Genomic DNA, 22,563 nt, shown 5'->3' on the forward strand with positions numbered 1-22,563 from the left:
AGAAAAAAAGAAGCTTTACAATCATTAGTTTCTCAGTAGTCAGGAAATTAATGATCCTTCGGCTTCTAAAGGTATAGTGATCTTTAAACTCTAAGCCTATGACATGCCAAGGACAAAAGGAGCCTTGGAAAAATTGATAATTATATTGATCAACTGTTCTATAAAGCAAGCTGCTGTCGCATGATCAGATGAAGGTTAAAAATAACAGTTTGATCACCATGTGGCCAAGATGAAGAATAGATGTTTACATACAGTTGAACCCAAAATGATCCTGCAGCAGAATGCTTCTGGACAACATCCTTCATTAAAACCTTCACATTTGAAGCCCTTACTGATGCTCTCCACTGGACTGGGTCTCACAAGGAGTTGCACCCCCACGGATCCGTTTCTGTAAATGCTCCAAGCTAGCCACTCGCTGCAAGGAAGCTGTCCGTCCCATCTTGTTCCCTCCTAAACCTGCTGCTCCAGAATGTGGCTGCACGTTTTCAACTGAGGAGATGTCTGCCAAAGCATTGTTTACTCTTGGGTCATGAGTGGACAATGGATTATTTGGAGGCTGATAAAACTGATGCTCTGTGTCATCTTGGACAGGAACTGCCGCATCAGTTGATGTGTCAGAAGGGCTTCCATCAAACGATGGCATGCTCATTGTGGACATTTCAGGTATGGTATGGAACAGAGAATTCAACCCCGTAATCCTTTTGACCGTCTCCTCAGCCATCTTCACCTGATACATAATCATCACAAGAAAATGAAAATTACATGCAAGTTATCAGTCTCCTCTCGTAAGCCAAGATATCCATCCCTGGCATTCAAGCTTAATGGAACACTGTCAAATAACTTACTTTCGCTCTCAATGTTTCAACATCAGCTTTTAATACTCTGTTATCGACAGCTGATTCATTGTACTTATGGCTTATGTCAGTGAGACGCTTTAATAGAGATGAATTTTCGACTCTCAGTTGAGCAACCTATAAAGAACAAAGTTTAGTAGTTCATTGGAGATTATATTTATCAAGTTGAAGTAAGTGGACATTTAAAAGAATCACACCTGTGTCTCGAGCTCTGTCAGATGAGCCTGCTTTCTTCTTCGCGATCGTCTAGCTGACTCTCTATTTGAAAGCATTCTGAAAAATAGCACATGATTTTCACAGTATATAAATATGACGAACAGAGTTATCTGAAGCATTAAGTTGATCAATAGTGCCCAAATAAATAAGAAAAGAATTCTAATAAGTGATGTTGGGGAGCCATCTATGTATGATACATGTTTCTACTTTCAGCATTTGGACTGCACGGTATATATTACTAACCTGTGAACATAAAAAGAACTTTGAAGGTGGAACAAAATTCCTTCTCTAAGAACTTTTAAAAAAAAAAAAAACAATGAATTGCGGAGATCTTTGGATGGAAATTTTAGCACTGTTGAGATTGCAATCTATGTTGGTTTTTGGGTGGTAAGAAGATTGGTGACCACGGTAAAAGAAAACACTAGTATAAAGAGAACTCCTGAATTGGCTCAACTTATTAGTTTAGTCTCAGTTGAAGAAATAAATTTATGTTACAAAGATGAATTGGATATTCTCTTCGACTGCTTGGTCCAGCATGCCAACAGTATATGATCTGGCCTGCAGGATAACATTTATGGTAACAGAAAAGAATAATTGCTAGCCATTAAAGATGACACCTGGAAACGCATTATGAGCATAATTTTCCCATTGTGGAGGAATGAATCCCATTTCAACAAGCCTATAAAATTAACAACAAGAGCACCAGAGATGACAGTAACCTTCTCACACGTTTTGCATCAGTCGGGTCCATATTCTCAGTTAGCTCAGTTTCTCCTTCATTTTCATCATCGTCTGACTGTTCTCTTGATGATCCACTTGTTGTTGGCTTTAGAGGAACTACAGATTTCTTGTGCGTGCTAGGTAAGGAGGGGATTCCAACTGATCCATCAACGTCCACCTCTTGTGATCTAAATACATCATGTCCAGCCCCTGCATGTCCAGCAATGAAGAAACACTTAAGTAATATTAGGTATATATTACTCAACAAAACATTTTCAAAACTATACCTAGAGTTCAAACTGAAATGAAAAACAAAGTAAAGAAACTACATGATGGAAAAATATGCCTGCTTCTATAATCTAGGAGTAAATATCTTAGGTATAGCAAGATTTAAATCCCACAATCATCAAGTTTTACCTTTTTCAACTACGATTCAGATTCTACCATAGTATCAAGAAAAAGGTATAAGAATGTATATCTCTACAGTGGATGTTTAGTAATCGCACAAATAAATTTAGTGATGCAAACCTTTAGAAGGAGCATGAGATCCTAATTGTGAAGTATTTGAAGCCTGCAATCCACTGTCAGCTCGAGCAGATGAATCTTCAGGTTTCAGAAAAGATGCCTATTGAAACGGACATAACATATTAAATTAACCAGAATATACCAACATGCTACAGAAAATATGATGCTCAAGGAAGACTTCAAATATCTTTAATGAAGAAAGCATACAACGAAAGGCAAAAATTAAGCAAACTAGAAATGCTAATACCAACTTTTAACTGTAGCAAGTCTCCTATAGCAAGGATTAAGAAGTGACACAAAAGCTATGCCACATAATCACAAGAACAAGATCAAATATCCAAATCAGAGGACGACGGACTTAATCCTATGATATGCACAGAAGCAAATTGGTATTTATACACCTAACTGTTAAACTTACCCTAGTTTATAGAACTGTGGTTATGCATATCCACAAAATAGAAATCAGCGTTTGATTTGCATGTTTTCACCTTCACATCGGCAAGCCATAGAACAGTAACTACGACATTCAGAATCCTGGACCCCAGATTTTAAAATTTACTTGAAACTATAGCTCTTAGAACTCAGGTCCTCTTTCCCTCTAAGAGAAAACTGCTCTCAATGATTTTTTTTTTTTTTTAAATCAACAAGTGAGGTATGATTGTGACAATTAGTCATTTACTTAAAAGGGCTGCGTCGTCGACTTTAAATTGGACAAGCTTCAAACAGGCATGACTATCTAGCTTGACTAGTTTTTCTTATTATGCCTAATATTTCCGGAAGCCTACTACTACCAAGTACTAAAGCAATTCCGAAAGAACATTCTTTTAAGACTTTAGTGGGTTCTTTGCTTTAATTCGGGTGAAGCTTCAAGCAGAATTTCCTTTATATCTATTTTACTTATGGTCCTTGTTTCATCTCTCAGAGCAATTCCTTTTATGGCAAAAGTTACTTTCCTTAACATACAGCCAAAACTGCTCAAAACCAAAAAATTTACAGCAACTTGAAATTGGAAAGAAAATGAAAACTAGTGCATCCACACCTCTATACAAACCAATAGGAAAAAAAAACTCAAACAGCAATTTTAAAAAGCTCGGGTAAATGCTAGCAAAGAAAACAGCAAAATAAAGAACTCATGCTAACAAAATTCTTCACTTTACATGACTTAGCAGAGCTATTGAACAATACCAACTAATTCTTTTCTTTTAGGGAAAGAAAAAACTTTTCTTTAATAGTCTCATCAAGCAATCACAACCTAACTCTAAAGCTCTCAAAAACAATGATGGTGAGCATTTAAAAAATAAAAAATAAAAAATAAAACAACAAAAACAAAAACATTAGAGAATTGTGGTCAAATAAGTTTTTCCCATTTGTCTCAGAAACCAAGGACAACATAATACGAAGAAAAACAGCTATTAGAAGAGTAAAAGAAAAACTCAAAATTCAAAGATTTCACCTAGCCAACAAAAAAAGATCTGAACTTTCTTTAATCTACCCAGCGAAAAATAAAAGTAAAAGTAAAAAAGAAAATAAAAATACCCGGGACTGAGCAACGGCGGCACAAGCCAAATTGAGTTTACTTTTAAGAAAAGCCTGGTAATCTTCAGAATCCGCCGGAATATTCGGAGGAGGAGCAGCTGCATTAAACGGAGGCGGGGCACATCTCCCATTGCTAATTTGAGCATTAGCACTAGAAACAGAAGAATCATTATATTTATTAGTATTGTTTTTATTATCCTTGATTTCAACGACAGCATCATCAGATGTTTTGTGATTGTCCCTGACAACAACATCGGAAGAAGAAGAAGAGTCGGTAGTAGAAGCAACAGAATTAGCTTCTTGAAGAAAGCGTTGAAAGGCCCATTCTGATGCACTTCTGTTTATTTTTTTCGACGAATCTTCTGCAGAAGAAGAAGAAGAAGGTGGCGGTGGCGGTAGTGGTGGTGACCAGAACTGTTCTGAGATTCCGTCTACTGAAAACACCCTATCCATAATAACAAATACAATTAAGTTAGCTTCTTCTTGTTGTTTGAGAGTTTTTCTTTTCTTTTGGTTATAATTTTCTTCTGGTACAGTTTGGTTTATGCGTAAATGTGTAAGACGGGTTTTGTATCGGTTGGTTGATTTGGTTGTTTTCCGTTTATCTGATGTGGGTCTGATGTGGAATTGGATAAAATACCCATTTTCTAGGATTCTATTATTTATTTTTCCTTGTTTTGCTTCATTTTATTATTATTATTATATTTATTCTTAAAAAAATAATGCTCTTTTGGGTTTTCATAAAATAAAAAAAATAACAAATACCAATTTGACCATAACCGATTTTTATATATATTTTATTTATTGCCGCGCCCTTAGCCTGCAGAACAGAATTGTTATTCTTTTATAGATACTAAACCCCTATTAATATTCCTAAAAAAAAAAAAAACCTATTAATATTGGGAATATTAAATAAAATATTATTCTAAATTCAATATATTGTATAACGCCGTATTACAATTACTTCATTGCAAAGTCTCATGTGCTCCAAATTTCAAAATTTAAAATAAATATTTATTACTTCGTTAATGAATTGTGGTGTATAAGATATATTTTATTTGACCAATAAAATTATGTGATGTGGTGATAAAAAGATAAATAGGAAAGTGGATAAGCAAAATGCCAAAATGGATGTGTTTTTGGTTTTATAGCAAGATGGGGAGAAAATATCCACTACTTGCATTCTGTAGAAAGGAATGGTCGTTTTGGTCCCTATCGATATACAATTGAAATCTCATCAAATTGTTGTTGTGCATATCCATTGTTTTTGAGACAGATTCGGTCTCTTTGGGGTCTTTCAATCATTCATTTTTTTTGTGAAAGAGAAGTGTTCAATTATTTGGAATTTTGAATAGATTTAGATATTATTCCTCTCCAACTTGAAACATAAAATTTAAATTTGATTTATATGAAAAATAATTTTAAAATTAAATTATGGGGTACCCTTTTTATGATTTTATCCTATTCAAAGTTTTCTTTAAGTTTATTTCAATGAATTCTAATAAAAGCACAGATTTTCAATTTGGAGAAGATGATCTCTTGTAGAAGAATTGTAGCCTTTGACATTTTGTTTTTGAACAAATTTGATTTGATACATTATTCAATTCCATCACAATTGTGCCGTTCGGAAAATTATGAGGATTAAGTATTTGCTTTTCTTTCCCTTCGTGATATAGCTAATAATAAACAATTTTAATTATAAAATTAATAGTGATTTTTCTAATTAAGAAAAATATATAAATAATAGTCGTATATAAAAATAATTTCTTAACGAAAAACGTGGCAATAGATATAATGAAAGGACATGAGGGCATATGAACTCATTCAAAACACGGTAGAATTTCTATTGGAAATAGTGGCTTCTTGTTGAATGTTGATGATTGCTGATTGGATAGGGAGACACGACCCTTTTCAAAAACCGATGGCTACGATTGGATGACTCCAGTGTGATGCGGCGGCTCATTGTGGCCCCACAGTTACCTTTTGAGGAATTCATCATTTTTACTGTAGGCATGAAAAAAAAAAAGTAACTTTTTATTATATTTGTAGTATATGAGGTTTTCAACGAATATCTAAAGAGAAAAGTTATAACAAATAAAAGAAGTGTATTATAAAGGAAATTAAAATTGATTATATTTTTGCTTCTTATGTAAGCTTAGGCATAAAGAAACATTGTTCAATAATTCTCATGATTCAACAAATAATAATAGAAAAAGTATTTGAGTTAAGTTAATAAATAAAAAGTGGAAAAAATTAAGTGTATATTAAAAAAATTGGGAGTCTATACTTATATAGCTAATAATATAATAGGAGATATTATTTATAATAATTAAATGTTATAGTAGATAGATGAATACAGTAAAATATTAAGTTCAAATTAATTATTATAAATAATACTCGATTATATGTAATACTATGCAAATATAATAAAAGAGAGTATCTCCACAAATCAAACATTACAGTAAAGAATAGCTCAGTGGTAAACAAAGCTTTACTTTTTGTGGAAGTTAAAACAAAAGAGAAAACCTTATATTTACCCATTTTGTATTAAGACATTTGCTTTATAATTAAAAAGAGATAGTGAATCAAATTGTTATGAATTACTCATAGTGGGCCTATAAAAGACAAAATTGGCATTGGCATTGGCATTTGGGCACTATATTGCTACTTTTTCGTTAGAAATGCTGTTTTTTTAATTAAATATTAATGGACCAGAGCTGTCTTACACATTTGCAGGTTCTGAAAGGGCAACCTGGGCATAGTATTTTGTCACTTGCTCCTGAACTTTTTCTGTGTATAATATTAATTAAAAAAAAAAAAAAAAAAAACTGTTGGGTGTTATAATTAAATATTAATTTCTCTTTTTGGTAGGCTAGGAAATAGGAGCTTGTCATGTTTGTAGGGCCGATATGTGAAAGGACTGAGGCTGTAATTGGATTGAGCTTGCCGTATTTTAACAGCTTTAACTTAATTTTGATATAGTCTATAATAAGAGTTTGAGCTTGATTTGTAATAAAGCTTAAACTATGTTTATTTAAAACAATTAAATTTGCATTTGAGTTAAGTTGAATTCATAAGTAACTCATTTTATTATAACAAATAAATATACTTCAGGAAATGATATTAAAAAGAAAATCTGAGCTTATTAAAGGTAATAAATCGTAAATGAGTGGAATTTAGGTTTGAGTTGTTAACTTTGCTTATTGATCTTATCAAAAGTAGACTTGCATATTTTATTAGATTGAAGTTGAATTGATAATATTACTCAACTCAGAGTTTAACTCGTTTAATAAAATAAATAAACTTTTATTGAGTTCGAATTTGAATATTTTATGGTCGATATAAAAATAGATTAAGGTAAAGAAATTAAGGACATGAAAGTGGGTTAGTATATTCTCTTTCAAGTTTTAACACATGAAGTTTTGAAATGGCTATGGATGCTGGGCTCAATTGGAAGAGCTGTTGATGGACTTAGAAGCTGCCCAATCCAAGAACAAACCCAGCCAGGATTAAGACAGCCTTTTTCTTCCGAAGCCCAACATGCGAAAGGCCCGAATATTGGATGAAAAACTTAAACATACTTACGAAATTAGAAAGTTTCATCAACGATTAACAATTTATTGGTTTGAGATAATTACTCAAAATTTTTTGGAGGTGTTTTCTTGTTCTTTTTCTAGGTGTGTTCAGAGACGTAATTATATTCTAAAATCTTAATTTGCTACTATAAGAATATTGCATTTCTTTTTTCATTTTCATCAAGTTACACATATAAAATGATTGTTAAATTTATTTAGTTTTTATCTTACAGAAGTACGAAGATGGAAGTTGTCAAAGCATTCCAATTTGAGAAATTTTGATGCGAACAATACTGGGAACATCGCTTTCATTTAATTAAAGATGAAGTGAGTGTTTAAATGTTTGGGACAATTCATTAATTAGTTGAGATTATTAATTTTTTAAATATTTATTTATCAAAATTTTACTATTTTATATAATATATATATAAGAATTAAGTTTTAGTTTTTAACCTATAATCCCATTCAACTAAAATAATCTATATATTATACTCAATCTATCTGACTATATTAGAGTAATAAAAATAATTTATCAAATTCTCCCAATATAACTAATTAGGTAATCAAAATTGATAAATATAAACATTACATGTTTAACTTAAAAGAAGAAGTAGGTAGGGTTATAAATATGCTTAGACTACTATATTTTCCAAACCCTACTCATACCCAGTGAAATTTATTTGAATATAAATAATATTTATTATCTAGTCAACTTGAACATTATTTAATTTTAATTGGATGGATTTAGAGTAGGTATTTACTCATAGAATGCAGATTACCAACCCTAGAATTTGACTGTATAAATAGTATTACCAGTGTGTGTGTGTGTGTGTGAATATGAAGATTTTCGAATAGTAATTTCAATTGTGCAGTGCACAATTATTTAGGTGAGGTCTAAATCATTTGACATGTGATACATGTTACATTTAGTCCTTAAAGTCGAACTTTTTCTCTTTGATAATGTCATAATTGAGGATTAAAGTGGCTTATGGATAAGCCCATTCATATATCAAAACCGATTTCCTCATATTGATATGGTTTTCTTTTCTGTCTCGAAAAGAAAAATGGTATGTACATAGGCAATTATTTAGCTGTCTGTCAGTCCAATGAAATGTAGTACGATAAAACTCAGAATTTTGCACCCCTTAAATAGAGACAAATGAAGGTGAGGGTAGCAGGTTCTCTAAAATCACTGGGTGAAATTTCACTTTATTTTTAAAATAAAACCATGTATGTGGTGCTAAGGTAAGAACCTTCCAAGTGATTTCTAATGGTCCCAATCATACAAAGCTTTCAATTTTAATGCATTTTCCACGAATTTTCATTTTTTTTCAGGTACATATGATATGAGACCCCCCAATCATTCCACTTCAAACCCTTCCTGTGCCACAAAAAATTGGATAAATTCTCACTAAAAGAAAAACAACAAATGATTTTCACAGATTCAATGTAGAAGTCTTTAAAAAGGAAAAGAGAAACTTTTAGAAAGAGGTTTATTGTGGATAAAGAAATTGACTTACGAAGTGTCTGTCAACTGTTTGGGGAAAAAAAGAAAAAGATGTAACGTTTGTGACAAGTGTGGGGGTTTAGGCACCTTTGCCTATGTTACAAGTTTTTGAACGTTCAAGTCACCGGAAATAATAAATAAAGTCAACTGTTTTACCCGCTCAGAATCTTAGATCATGAAATTGGCACTGCCATTTCTTCAATTCCAAGTCGATTACAGATTAAGATTCACCCTTTTTGTTTCCAACGAGATTAATAAGTTCTACAATTTTATTTATTTTTCTTACAATTGCACCCTATTAATTAAATTGATTGTAATCAATTACTATTTAAATTAAAAATACAGTCGTGATTATATGATTATAAAGTAGAGAAGAATCATGTGGAATATGGAATCTTATAAATTATAAATTATAGTATGATTTGTCTCTTTTGATTAATTTTTTTTTTATTAAACGTCAGAAAATCATTTTTTCCATGAGATATTAAATATTATTTTTAAAATAAAATATAATTAGTCTGTAATCTTATAACCTAATCCGAAAACGATATATTCATAAAGAAGGACCATGTTACTGGACTGGCTGTGTCAATATTCTCCCCCAATAATTATTGGCTAAATTCTATTGGATCAAAGAGATATTTTACATATCTTTCAATATTAGTTTGTGTTATCATTTATTTTATATTATTATTTTCTTTAATTGATGCTCTTGTTACACAATGTCATAACCTAAAACTGCCATTATTATCAACCACTATTTTGAATTACTTTAATTTTCTTTTAATAATCTTTTTCAAGGTAAGTTAGATTCCATGCATGAGAGGCTATTATTATTATTAATTAATTAATTAATTAATTAACTCGCAAAGTTTGTTGTAATATATATTTCCATTTATATTTTTTAGAATAATATACATTTCAATTTCTATTGATTAAGAACTAGTAAATTTAATAATCTAAATTTATAAAGATATCTATATTTTATTTTATTTTTATGAAAGGTATAAAATTCTTAGGTAAAGGATCAAATATCTCTTTAAATTTGTAGGTTAGGGTTACAAAAAGTTAATTTTAATTATTTTAATAAATAGATCCAAACTTTAATTTAAAAGTCAGATAGAATCAGATTTTAAAATAAATTATAAATATGTATCATATTTTTTTAGATTAATTAAAAAATAAAATTTGAATAAATATTAATTTTTTAAATTAAAAATTAAACTTTTTAATTTTATGTATTAAAAATATTTTAAATTTTATAAAAAATAAGAATTAATAATATTATTATTTATATTTTACTACTACTATTGACTTTGCCAAACCACTATTGAGAGATTGCCAATTATCTATAGCATACAAATGAAGGAAGTGAGATAATTTTACTCAAAAATTTCTTATGCTCTTATTACTATATGTATTTTATGTGATTATTTACTAGTTGAAAAATTGAATAATTTGATATGTAATTCAACTAGAAAGAAAAACAAATTTAATAAGCACAAATAACAAGTTTTAAAAACTAATTTTCAACATAATTATAGAAAAAAAAAAACTTTGTTTCTACATTTTCTCTATCTTTCTAAACAAATGAACAATAATTATGATACAAAAACAATCAAGTTTTAATATTTAAATACTTTGTTTCTCTCTCTTAAATGAGATTTATGCATTAAGAAATGTTTAAATATTAAATTGTGATAAATAATTTACTATTTTTTCTTGAAGTAATAAAATAACTTACTATTAAACTTGTAAAAACAATAACGAATAACATGCACTAAACTTTAAACAACTGGTTTAGCCTAAAGTCTTTGTAAGTATTATAATAAAGATATATGTTTATATGTTTTTTCTTTTCTTTCTCTCTTTGCCTATTCTCCTAAAATCCCAACAAATCTCTTACTCAGAGCTCAAAATCATAGGAAGATGAAATTAAAGAATATTAGTCCCACTAGGAGAAAAAGAAATTAGTGGTGCTATTTGTCCTTTTCCCTCCCTCTCTTTCTAATTCTATTTCTCTTTCTCTCACTTGGGGTCTATATATAGTAAATAGCCTTTGAGCCTTCTGAATCATCTCTCTCAAACTTTTCTCCTCTGCTCTTATTTTGCATTATCTTCTTTTCTCAGACACCCAATTTCCAGGTCTTACAGGTAAAAATCTTAAGTGGGTTTTTGCTGTTTTGCTATTCTACTTATGAGATTTTTTCTTACCTTCTCTTTGTGCACGGTTTCTTGTTTCACATTAGTAGATCTTCTTTCTCATGATCTTATTTCGTGAATTTTTTGTTCTTGGTATGCATGTCTTTGTTCTTGTTATAAGTTCATGTCAAAGTCTTCACCTTTATCTATTTTGTCCTTCATTAGTTTAGTTTCTCAGCTGATTTCCGTGTTCTTGATAATATTCTAGAATTGGGTACCTTAGTTTTAGTCTTTTTATTTGCGAATCTGAAAAGATACACTTTTAGGAGTATATTTTACTGAGATACCGTGCACTTTTTCTTGCTTATTCATTTCATTTAATTGGCTGTATAATTCTTTGCTATATTTTCTTACTTGTTTATGGATTAGCCTTGGTTGGCTAAGATCTCTCGCTTTTCTTGTAGCAAGTCTTGGATTTAGTTCACTTCATAAATTTGGAAATTGACCCATTAATGGCTTGTGGCTGTGAAACTCGAAATTGAATTGTAAATTCTTGAGATCATATCTCAGTAATCGTAAAAGAAAATTCGTATAATACTGAAAGAATGGATATTGAATGAGCAGTTATGTTGGCCAGGGTTGTTGCTTTATCTTCTTCCTTTGAGGAATGGGCCGAACGGCTTATTAAGGCTTTATTTTCCTGTTTTTTCTTGGGACTGTGAAGCATTTACTTTGGCAACCTTTCTTTTTGTTAGGATACACTGATTTAACACATTGATAATACCATATGTTTCATGTTATGTTAACAATTTTATTCATGCAGTATGGGAAGCAGTGAAGGAACCAACTATGGGGCTTACACCTATGAGAACCTTGAGAGGGAACCTTACTGGCCATCTGAGAAGCTTCGAATTTCAATTACTGGTGCTGGTGGTTTTATTGCCTCCCACATTGCTCGCCGTTTGAAGAGTGAGGGCCATTACATTATTGCTTCCGACTGGAAGAAGAATGAGCACATGACAGAAGATATGTTCTGTCATGAATTCCATCTTGTGGATCTGAGGGTCATGGATAACTGCTTGAAGGTTACTAAGGGTGTAGACCATGTATTTAACCTTGCTGCTGATATGGGTGGGATGGGTTTCATCCAGTCCAACCACTCTGTCATTATGTACAACAACACAATGATCAGCTTCAACATGCTTGAGGCCTCTAGGATCAATGGAGTTAAGAGGTTTGTTGCGGACATATTGTTCTTGATTGGACAGAAGTCCTTGTGGAAATTGTTTGTTTGGATTTTCTTGCTGCATCTTCGGAAAGTCTGATATTCTTGTTCTGCAGGCTCTTCTATGCCTCTAGTGCTTGTATTTACCCTGAATTTAAGCAACTGGACACTAATGTTAGCTTGAAGGAGTCTGATGCTTGGCCTGCAGAGGTTAGTTCCTCTCTTGGTATTAATGATTGTTCAATGTGCTCATTCTTTGTCCAATATAACGAATAGGTTTCTTTTCAACTTCTATAGCCTCAAGATGCATACGGCTTGGAGAAACTTGCTACAGAGGAGTTGTGCAAGCACTACACCAAGGACTTTGGAATTGAATGCCGCATTGGAAGATTCCATAACATTTACGGTCCTTTTGGAACATGGAAAGGTAAGCTCTTTAGTTTTTGCAATTGTTTGCTCATATAGATAATTCTGTTGCTTCTTTGTTTATTATGATTTTCATTTTGTGCATTGTACTAATATTATTGTTTTCTTGCATCTATTGCAGGTGGCAGGGAGAAGGCACCTGCTGCTTTTTGCAGAAAGGCTCTGACTTCCACCGACAAGTTTGAGATGTGGGGAGATGGACTTCAGACCCGATCATTCACCTTTATTGATGAATGCGTGGAGGGTGTGCTTAGGTAAGCACTTTATATCTTTTGTAGCTTGTACATTTGGTTTGAAGTTTTGTTCTTGAGATTCTACAATATTTGATCTTTTCGATCCAAATTCTGTTCATGGACAAAAAGGAATTGAATGAACAAGAGTAAAACACCATCTGGTAATACTTATATTTGTATGTATGCCTGTGAAACAATTGGTGTTAATCTTGGAACAAACTTGTATGTTTTAGATTGACCAAGTCAGATTTCCGGGAGCCAGTGAACATTGGAAGTGATGAAATGGTTAGCATGAATGAGATGGCTGAGATTGTTCTTAGCTTTGAGGACAGGAAGCTCCCCATCCATCACATTCCTGGCCCAGAAGGTGTCCGTGGGCGTAACTCTGACAACACCCTGATCAAAGAAAAGCTCGGTTGGGCTCCTACGATGAGGCTAAAGGTACCTCTTTGATTGCATTTGGAGCTTCTTCAGATAAAGAAAAAATAAGAGTTTATAATGAAGCAAATGTTCAGTTGCGTTTGTAACTTTTATAGTTATTGCTTTACCCATGACGAGTTCACCATGCTATTTTTCAGGATGGCCTGAGAATTACATACTTCTGGATCAAGGAACAGATAGAGAAAGAGAAGTCTCAAGGAGTTGACTTGTCCATTTATGGATCATCTAAAGTGGTGGGAACTCAAGCACCAGTTCAATTGGGTTCACTTCGTGCTGCTGATGGCAAAGAGTGAAGCAGTTGAAGGTACGAAGCTCTTTCAGTAATGTTAAAGAAAGCCGACTATGAGGGTGTTTATGAGAATGGACCGCCTTTTAGCTTAAGTTACTATTTGGTTTCTATTTTGTATTATGTTCCTATATTTAAGGAAGTTATCATGCTCCCATTTTATCTTTTCCTGTTAAGGTCTCGGGCTTTGGTACTGTAATTTAGCATTTGTTGGCAATCTTTTTCTCATCAATGTTGTATCTTGTAATATTTAAGGGCTAAGCTTAGCAGCTATCAGTATTCAGTATAGTTGTTATGGAGGAAGCTTTGATTCTGCAAATAAAACCCTTTGATTTGGGATTACAAATGGTCCTTGCTATTTTGTTTGACAGGATATGCAAATTCAAATTCTGATGTATAAAGGGTATTTTACATAATGAAGTGGGCAGTAGCCCACTTGGCCTTTCTTGTGGTCCTTAGATGGCGACAATTGGCAACATATATATGCATGTTATCTTTTATTGGTGGATCCAAACGCAAATCAATTTTTCATTTATGCCTGCCATACCCTTTTCTATTTCTCTTTCACAGTAGGAATTAAGGATATTCCTTCAGGATTTTTCACACGTTCACCCGCCATCGCCTTTTAAGGGTTCTATTTTTATTTCTTTATATATATTTGTGATCCCATAGGCAATGCACTGCGTCACCGTTCTGTGATGTTCCATGCATAAACTTGAAATATTTTCGTTCAGCAGTTAAAACTAAGAAAACATAATGTGTCCAATTTGAGAAGGTTATGTTCATGGTCTCTTATAAATTATAATCACTCTTTCTCTTTTTCTCCATGAAAAGAAAAGTAATGTCACTTGTGCAACAGAATATTGAACCTCGTGATTGTTGTGGGAATGGAATTTTGGTACCCCAGTTGAGTATGAACCGTTCCATGGGGGTGAAAGGTCGCAACCATGGTTTAATGTTTGGGGACATTACATTCAGTGGCTCACAATTAGTGGAGAGGATGACAATTGACGTGGCTAATTTAGAAGGGCTAAGGTTGAGGGAAAACATAGGGAACCCATCTTGTAACGTGGAAGCACAGTATGTCCAAAAAGGTACCACATGTACTGTACATGTCCGTCCCATCACATTGTGTTTCTTCAGTGCCGCTGTTTATGTCTGCTAACCACAACGTTAGTACATACATCTTCATTACGTGTGGAACAGGTTTGCATCGCAAGTTACTCTTCTTGCTTCTTTCTAGAAGCCCCTTGTAAAATGATATGCACTAAACTGGACAAATGATAAGCAGTTGAGAATCTCTAACTAACAGTGAAAACCAGCTTGGCCAATTTATACATATTATTGTTCAAGTCAGCTACGTAAGTTATAATACTAATAATTGATATGGGTTTGAGTTTTATGTTATCTTAAACAAATTTGAACCAGTTAAAAAGTAAATCAGATTCCAAGTCTGAATCTTTTAGAATATTGAAATTTTTTATCTGCTTCACACTCTAAGGATGAAAGGGATTGAACAGTGTAGTAATTAACTTAAACTAAATTAGAAAAAAATTTAAGAATACTAAGAGATGAAAGGTTTCATATTCAATGTTTCTATAGAAAAAAAAAAGTCAAAAAGAAAAATATTGGATAAAAAAAAAAGAAAAAAAAGAAATCCTAAAACAAATTCTAAAATATGGTTTAATTAAGCGTTCACGGCATTATACATTTTGAATAGACTTTGATTATAACTCGAGCAGATGGGTATACAGGAAAAGAAAGTAGGATTAAATATTATTTAACTATGAGATTTAGTTTAATAGGTGACCTAGTTCTTACATTTTTCTTATTATATCAATTTTTTTTGAATTTAATAAAACTAATTAAAATTTTCTTTTGTATTAGATCAAGTATTAAACTGATAATTTAAAATTATAATTTGATTTTTAAATTTATTGTTAAGTATTAAACTCGTCCAAGATTTATTCTATTATCAAATTAAACTAAAAAAAATAAATCTTAGCACAAGTTAATTTCAGTGTCCAATTAAATTAATAAATTTAATATTCCTTTACTTGTTTATATGTTAATTTTTAAGCATAATTTAATTCTAAAAAATTTAAACATATTAAAAACACTTATTTTTTGCTAAAAATAAAATATTTAAACTAAAATATATTGTTATGTAGTTTAAATTTAAATTCTCAAATAAAATAAATAATTAAAAGTTATTATTTTTATTAGACACTAAAATAAAATTATATTAAAAATAAAAATTTTATTCGTATTCATCTTATTTTAATGGTTGATAAAAAATTTTATTTTTAACATACAAGTTTATCATGATCTTTTCTATTGACAGTGAACTTGTTAATTTAGTATTTAGATTATTTCACTAGATTAAAATATAATTGTTTAATGTAATTCTTACTTTTTATATAGTTTAATTATAATATATAATAAAAAATAATATAATGATATTTTTTAATTAGAAATATTTATTTTATATTAATAACTAAAATTAAATTATATAGTAATTTAATAATATTATTGTAAATATAAATAATTTTAAAATATTTAAAATTTATTTGAATTAAATTGTATTTTAAATAAAAAAATTAAAGTAAAAAAATAATAAATTTATTATTTTAGTTAAACACTAAAACTAACTTATGTTAAAAATAAATTTTAGTCTAATTTGATAATAAAATTAATTTTACAAGTTTGATACTTAATAATAGATTTAAAGATCAAATGGTAATCTTAAATTACCAATTTAATCTTTCAATTAACACAGATAGTTAATTTTATTAAAACTTAAAAAGATCTTAATATAAAAACCAATTAATACATTAGACTAAACCACATAGGTAAACAGTATTTAACCCAAGACAGTATCAATCTCAGTGTTGACAAATGCTTGTTTAACTTTTTCTCTGTCTAAGGCTTTTGATCAACTCAGCCATTCAAAAGTCTGATAACTCTGTAAAATCATATCAAAGCATGTTATATAAGAACTGATATCAAGATACAAGACTGGCATTACAATGTGTACCCATCCGTATATGTTTGCATGTAGACTTTTAATGGAATAAAATATATGACTATTAAATCAAGAGGGTGATAATGTAATGCTGCACAAACAGCAATCACTTCTGCTACTGCCACCCAAACAAATAGACAGAAGATACCAACTTGGAACTCAATTGTCAAGATCACAATAGACAGGATTGGCCTCAAGCTGCTCTGCAAATTTCTCAAGGATTTCCTTCACAAGTTCCTTAAATTCATCCTCTGATTCTGCAGCACATTTTTCATTCTTTATATCAGAGAATACCGCATCGTAGAGGAGAACCACTGCTTCGTTGGCTTCTGATGCTGGCAAGCCCAACTCTTTTCCATTTTCCTCAAGAAAATCCCTAATTATCTCTGCGTTATTTTGGCCAGCCTTTTTGCCGCGCTTGTCCTGCAGCATCTTCTCTGTGACATTGTTCAGTTTCTTCTCAGTCATCAAAAGCTGCAATTATGGAGACTATAAGGATTTCACAATTAGAATACATGCTTATGTCAGTTATAAAAAAGTTTTCAGCCTGAGGACATTCTAAGCTAACAAGCTTCAGTCATTAAATTGCTTCTAATTGGTAAAACTGAAAAAGATGAGCTGGTCTTGAGCAATTTATGAATATAATAAAACTTCAACTTAATATCCAAGTTTTAATTGGCTGAGCCTTTGAATTTGCAATCAGCTTGTTGACCAGCTGAGTCAACTGATTACCTGTAGAATTAGCAATCAGCAAACGTACTGATCCACATTCATCCAAATACTTTTGATTTGATCACACTGAAGCATTTATATGGCCAAAGATCCAACTAGCTGCAGCAGATCTTAAACAAGTACTTGAAACCCAGTTCCAATAGGTACTTTGTCAACATTGCCACAACCTTTACAAACTTCTGAAGCAAAGACAAATTAAAAGACCTCCCCCAACAACATATTTCTAGACTCCAAATTTGTCGCAATAAATAATGGTTAAGCTACAAGGAATGCGAATGGAGTCCACAGTGCAAATAATTCAGCATTAAATCAAATAACAAGAGAAACTGAGAAATAAATTCTGACCAATCACACAAAATTTTAACACTAATTAACCGTTATGCAAAGTAATGCCAACATGTGGGGATAATAACTTAACAACAAGGTACGGATCATTACCTACCTTTCTTAGCTCAGAACCATTAACTATCTTAATATTCTGGATAATAACAACATGTTTTTGAGACAAAGTATCAGCAACTTCTTGTAGAATAGGTTGAAGTAACTCAGCAAATTGAGATTGGCCCAAATCTCCTTCTCCTTCTGCCCCGTGCTTATTTAAGATGTCATTTAGCAAAGGAAGTTCTGTTCAAACACACATCACAACAATCATCAATTTTCCAGGGACATGAAAAACAATTTCTAACAAAAACAAATGGCAAAAAATTTTATCTAACGACTTCAAAGATTTGACCAAGATTTTAAGAGAATTCATTAGAAGTACAAGCACTATATATTAAAGCCAAAACAACTGAATGACATCAACACATTATAAAATTTGAGAAAGACTCAATTGGTTGCAAAAGGGTAAACAAAAAAAAAAGACTTTTTGATATGGAACTTTCATGAATAAGCTTGAGAATCCCTTTTGAATTGCGGACCCCCAACAGATTAACATGAAAACCCTAAGAACTAATTCGATTCAACCCTAAGAAAGGTTAAAAAACAGATTACTTAGAAAGATGATCAAGAATTAGTTTTTAAGGTTTTCATGTTAATGTGTTGAGAGTCCGCAATTCAAAAAGGATTCTCAAGCTTATTCATGGAGGTTCCATATCATCTGGTATCATAGTTTTGACTCTAGATCAAGTTTTATCCTTCATATTTTCATTAGTCAATTCTAATTCATTATTTTTCTTTATTCTTTTTTTCTTTTAATTCAGTTCTTACTGTTGTTCTTTGTTTGCCTTTTATTTTGAATCTATTTTCTACCAAATCATTTTTTTTTAAAAAGAAATAAAATAATATTCATTTGGTGATTTAATTATGTCCTTTTTGTTTATTCATTTGTTAAGATAGTGATTCTTCATTACATCTTGTTCTTATATGTTTTATTGTGTTTAGGCTTAATCTTGTTCATTAAGTCTAGTCTTATCTTCTTCTTATCGTGTCGTTTAATTCTGATTTGTTTTGAGTGTTAAACACGCGAGTTGCGTGTGAGAGATGTATTATCAAGAGAAGGATTGCCACGAGGAACAAAGGGACAACTTGCTTCACACAAGATGTCATGTACAAGGTAAGACATGCCATGTCATTATTAATAGTGGTAATTGTACAAATGTTGCTAGCACTTTACTGGTAGAAAAATTGGGATTAAATCTCATTTCACATCCAAAACCTTATAAGTTATTATGATTAAACAACTATGATGAAATAAAAGTGAATAAACAGGTTATTGTGGCTTTCACTATTGGGAGGTATTCAGATGAAGTGTTATGTGATGTAGTGTCAATGCATGCTAGCCATATCTTGCTTGGTAGGCCATGACAATTTGATAGAAGGATTGTCCATGATGGGTTCCTTAATAGGTACTCTTTTGTAAAAGATGGGAGAAAAGTCACACTTACACTACTTTCAGCAAAAATAGTGTATGACGACCAATGCAAAATGGAAAGAATGAGTAGATACTGAAAAGAAAGAGATGGAAAATAAAAAATGCTTTACAAAGTGAAAATAAAAAGATTGATGACATAGAGGAGTTACAATGCTCTACTGAAGTCAATGAAGATACTAAAGGCATGATGAATGAAGATGGTGAAAAAGATAATAAATTACAACTTTTGAGCGAAATCCAAGATGAAGAGATCATTGTTGAGGATGAAGCAAAAGTTGAGCTGGTGAAGAATGAAGATTTTTTCTTTGATGCTATTAAGTCAATTGAACATATTGAGTTTATTGGCATTGAAAGTATTATTTGTTCTAAAATTTCTCTAACAACTTTTGTGAAAGATCTGCAGGTTGATAATGAGTTAGTATTGTTCTTGAAGATTATATGTTTGTTTCTTTCATAACATTTTGGTAAGATTCAAGAACGAATCTATTCAAAGAAATGGAGAATGATACGAACCAAACTAGTACAATGAATCCTACTTCAACAAGCAGTCTTAATTATGCAAATCCTACTAGCTCAAGGAATTTTAATCCAATAAGGAGTCCTGACTCAACTAGGAATCCTAATCCTGCAAGTAGTCTTGATGATATTAGGATTTCAAGCAACGAAAGGAATCCTAATTCAATTAAGAGTTTTAATTCGATTCAAATTGCAGTCAGTGAGCTTATCCAAGACATTTGGGCTAAGGACACATCAAGGCTGAAGAATTGAATTTAAGTCCAAAGCTCATAAATCTAATTCAGTTTATTAGGCTTGAATTAATCTAATTGGGCTTAAAAGAATCAAAAAAGCTGAATTGGAGCATACGAAGACTTTAGGCCTAACTTGACTTATGTTATGAGGCCCATCTATATGACTTATGTAAATTAGGGTATTATGGCTTATTATGGGCGCCCACATATGTATTTTAACTGAATTAGAACTTTGTTTAAGTTATCTCTTTCAGTTAGAAAAGTTATCTTTATCCTATATGAGATGTAAATCCTTATTAGTTAAGATTTAGGGTTTTCTAAGGCCTATATAAGACTAATACGAATTTTGATGTAAAAATAAAGTTAAAGTTGAAGTTGAATGATAATTGGTATTTTTACCTTAAAGCTTGTTTGCTTTATTTTTATGTTCTTGTTTGAATGCAAATCTTACTTATAAAGGAGTTGATCTATTCTTGTAGCGTGCGTACTTGAAATTGGGGTTTATGGAACTTAATTTTCCTTAGATTCTAATTCTTGATAATCTTTCTAAGAAATCTATTTTCTAACATTTCTTAGGGGTTGAACCGAATTAGTTCTTGGGATTTTTATGTTAATGTTTTGGGGGTCCGCAATTCAGAAAAGGTTCTCAAACTTATTCGTGGAGGTTCCATATCACCTTCAATATTTAGAGGGGAGCATTGGCGCAGATGATAAAGCTGCTCAATTTGCAACCTATTGGTCTCAGGTTAGAGACATGAAATCAGCCTCTCAGCAAAAGAAGCCATATGCACCCACACTTCCTCTTCTCCTGTACTAGCTTGGGAGAACTTTGTGCACTAAGTGAGCCCCTTTCATATATTATACAGATACACAATAGTCAAGTTTATGCATAACATAGTTATAGGTAATGCAGCTCAATACATATTCTTTATATTCCAAACACAAATATTTCAAAACCTAAAATATCACTTGAATCAGCAATACCAATCCAAAGCTAATCACATTAGAAAAATGAAAAATTAAATGAGAAGCAAACAAACCTTCAAAAGGAGGGATACCCATTTCAACTCCCATATTAACAAGAGCATTCCTTATCTCACACTTGCTGATCTTTCCTTTATCTTCTATATCCAACTCAGTAAATAGATTCTCAGCCAACATTGCGAAATCATCTTCATCCTCCAAAAACAGCCTCAGTGTATTCCCATCCAAAACAGAAACCACCAGTGGATTATCTAAACACCACAATAACAATAATTAAAACAAACAAAATAAACATCAATTGTTAAAATATTAAATAAAGATGTGAAAAAGACGGTACCTTTAAGTTCGTCAGCGATGGCAGTGAGATAGTGATTGAGTTTATCAGTTGCTGCTTCTCTAGTGAGTTCTGTTTTCCGGAAAGTGACGTCATCAGTGATGTTGAGGCGTTGAAAAGCGGAGAACTTGAGAGATTGAGGCAATGAGAGGCCAAATAGGGAATCCGAGGCTTTGGAATCAGCAAAATCAAGGAGCTCGGCTCCGTTGAGATTGACGGCGGAGTCCGGCAAGGATATCTGAAGAGATCTGAGGTGGGTTCCGTCTAGGACAGTCATGCCACCACCTTCAGACATTTTTACTTTTTTTTTTTTTTTTACTTTCTTTGGACAGGGAGAGCGAGATTTCAAAATGAGAGGTTTTTGGTCTAGAGAGACGATGACTTTGGTAATAGGAATAGGACTTAGGTAGGTGCTCCAATGTAACTGCCACGTTATTTTATATTTTTGGGCACTTTGATTTTACATTTATTTCGAAAATGCCACTCATGACTCTTAAAGTGTTTTTTAGTACAATATGCAATTTAGCCCATGTACTTTTAGTGCGGGACCAAATAAGCCGCTTAGATATTTTCTGGATCATTTTAGTACAGAGTTGAATATTTCTAATCAATTTATCTTTCTCTAATCAAAATATGAGTGAGTTTTACTAAATTGATAATAGAGTGAATATAAGAAAATAGATAACATCTAAAAAATAAATTTAATATATAATTAAATAATTTCATATTAAAATAAATATTAAACAATAACTAAACCTCAAATACACTACTATGATCAATGTGGCCTCCTACAATGAAGCAATTATTAATGTCATCTCCTCCAACATGGCTATAGTGAAGAATATCTCCTTGCAAACAATCTAATGGTGAAATTGTTTCTTATTTCTTTTTTTTTTTGTTTTTTTTAAATGTTATTTTTAAAAGTTAAAATGTTATTTTTATTATTAGTATTATTATTGTTAAAATAAATTGCTTAGTTTAGTTATACAGAAAATTGATGTATGTTTGGTCAAATTAACTTAAGGACTTAATTAAGAGAAGGTTGGATGCATTTAGTGTTTAATTTTCTTATTATGCATAATTATTTGCCATATCTGATACTCTAAAAAGGGGCTTTTGGCTTGACTTTGTCATGAGATATAACTTTTACGCGTTGTCCAACTAAAAGGAACTTTATTCT

At 31.6% G+C, this 22,563-nt stretch overlaps 3 protein-coding genes across 3 annotated transcripts; 1 reads left to right on the plus strand and 2 right to left on the minus strand.

Moving 5' to 3' along the window:
• Window positions 1–99: 99 nt before the first annotated feature.
• On the minus strand, window positions 100–4,460 carry LOC8269338 (light-inducible protein CPRF2). Its single transcript, XM_002531250.4, has 6 exons — window positions 3,852–4,460; window positions 2,319–2,415; window positions 1,790–2,000; window positions 1,052–1,127; window positions 846–971; window positions 100–727 (listed from the first exon to the last, which is right to left on the minus strand). Exons 1-6 carry the CDS (start codon window positions 4,302–4,304, stop codon window positions 329–331), a joined length of 1,362 nt encoding a protein of 453 aa, XP_002531296.1. The 5' UTR covers window positions 4,305–4,460; the 3' UTR covers window positions 100–328.
• A 6,469-nt stretch (window positions 4,461–10,929) lies between these two features.
• On the plus strand, window positions 10,930–14,032 carry LOC8269339 (GDP-mannose 3,5-epimerase 1). The gene is made up of 7 exons (XM_002531251.4): window positions 10,930–11,087; window positions 11,899–12,309; window positions 12,417–12,510; window positions 12,598–12,727; window positions 12,848–12,980; window positions 13,193–13,400; window positions 13,538–14,032. Exons 2-7 carry the CDS (start codon window positions 11,900–11,902, stop codon window positions 13,691–13,693), a joined length of 1,131 nt encoding a protein of 376 aa, XP_002531297.1. The 5' UTR covers window positions 10,930–11,087; window position 11,899; the 3' UTR covers window positions 13,694–14,032.
• A 2,618-nt stretch (window positions 14,033–16,650) lies between these two features.
• LOC8269341 lies at window positions 16,651–21,808 on the minus strand. The gene is made up of 4 exons (XM_002531253.4): window positions 21,387–21,808; window positions 21,106–21,300; window positions 17,886–18,067; window positions 16,651–17,185 (listed from the first exon to the last, which is right to left on the minus strand). The coding sequence occupies exons 1-4, from the start codon at window positions 21,676–21,678 to the stop codon at window positions 16,871–16,873; spliced, it is 984 nt and encodes a 327-aa protein (XP_002531299.1). The 5' UTR covers window positions 21,679–21,808; the 3' UTR covers window positions 16,651–16,870.
• Window positions 21,809–22,563: the final 755 nt, after the last annotated feature.

This window comes from Ricinus communis, chromosome 10, assembly GCF_019578655.1.
Source record: "Ricinus communis isolate WT05 ecotype wild-type chromosome 10, ASM1957865v1, whole genome shotgun sequence".
NCBI classification, from domain to species: domain Eukaryota; kingdom Viridiplantae; phylum Streptophyta; class Magnoliopsida; order Malpighiales; family Euphorbiaceae; genus Ricinus; species Ricinus communis.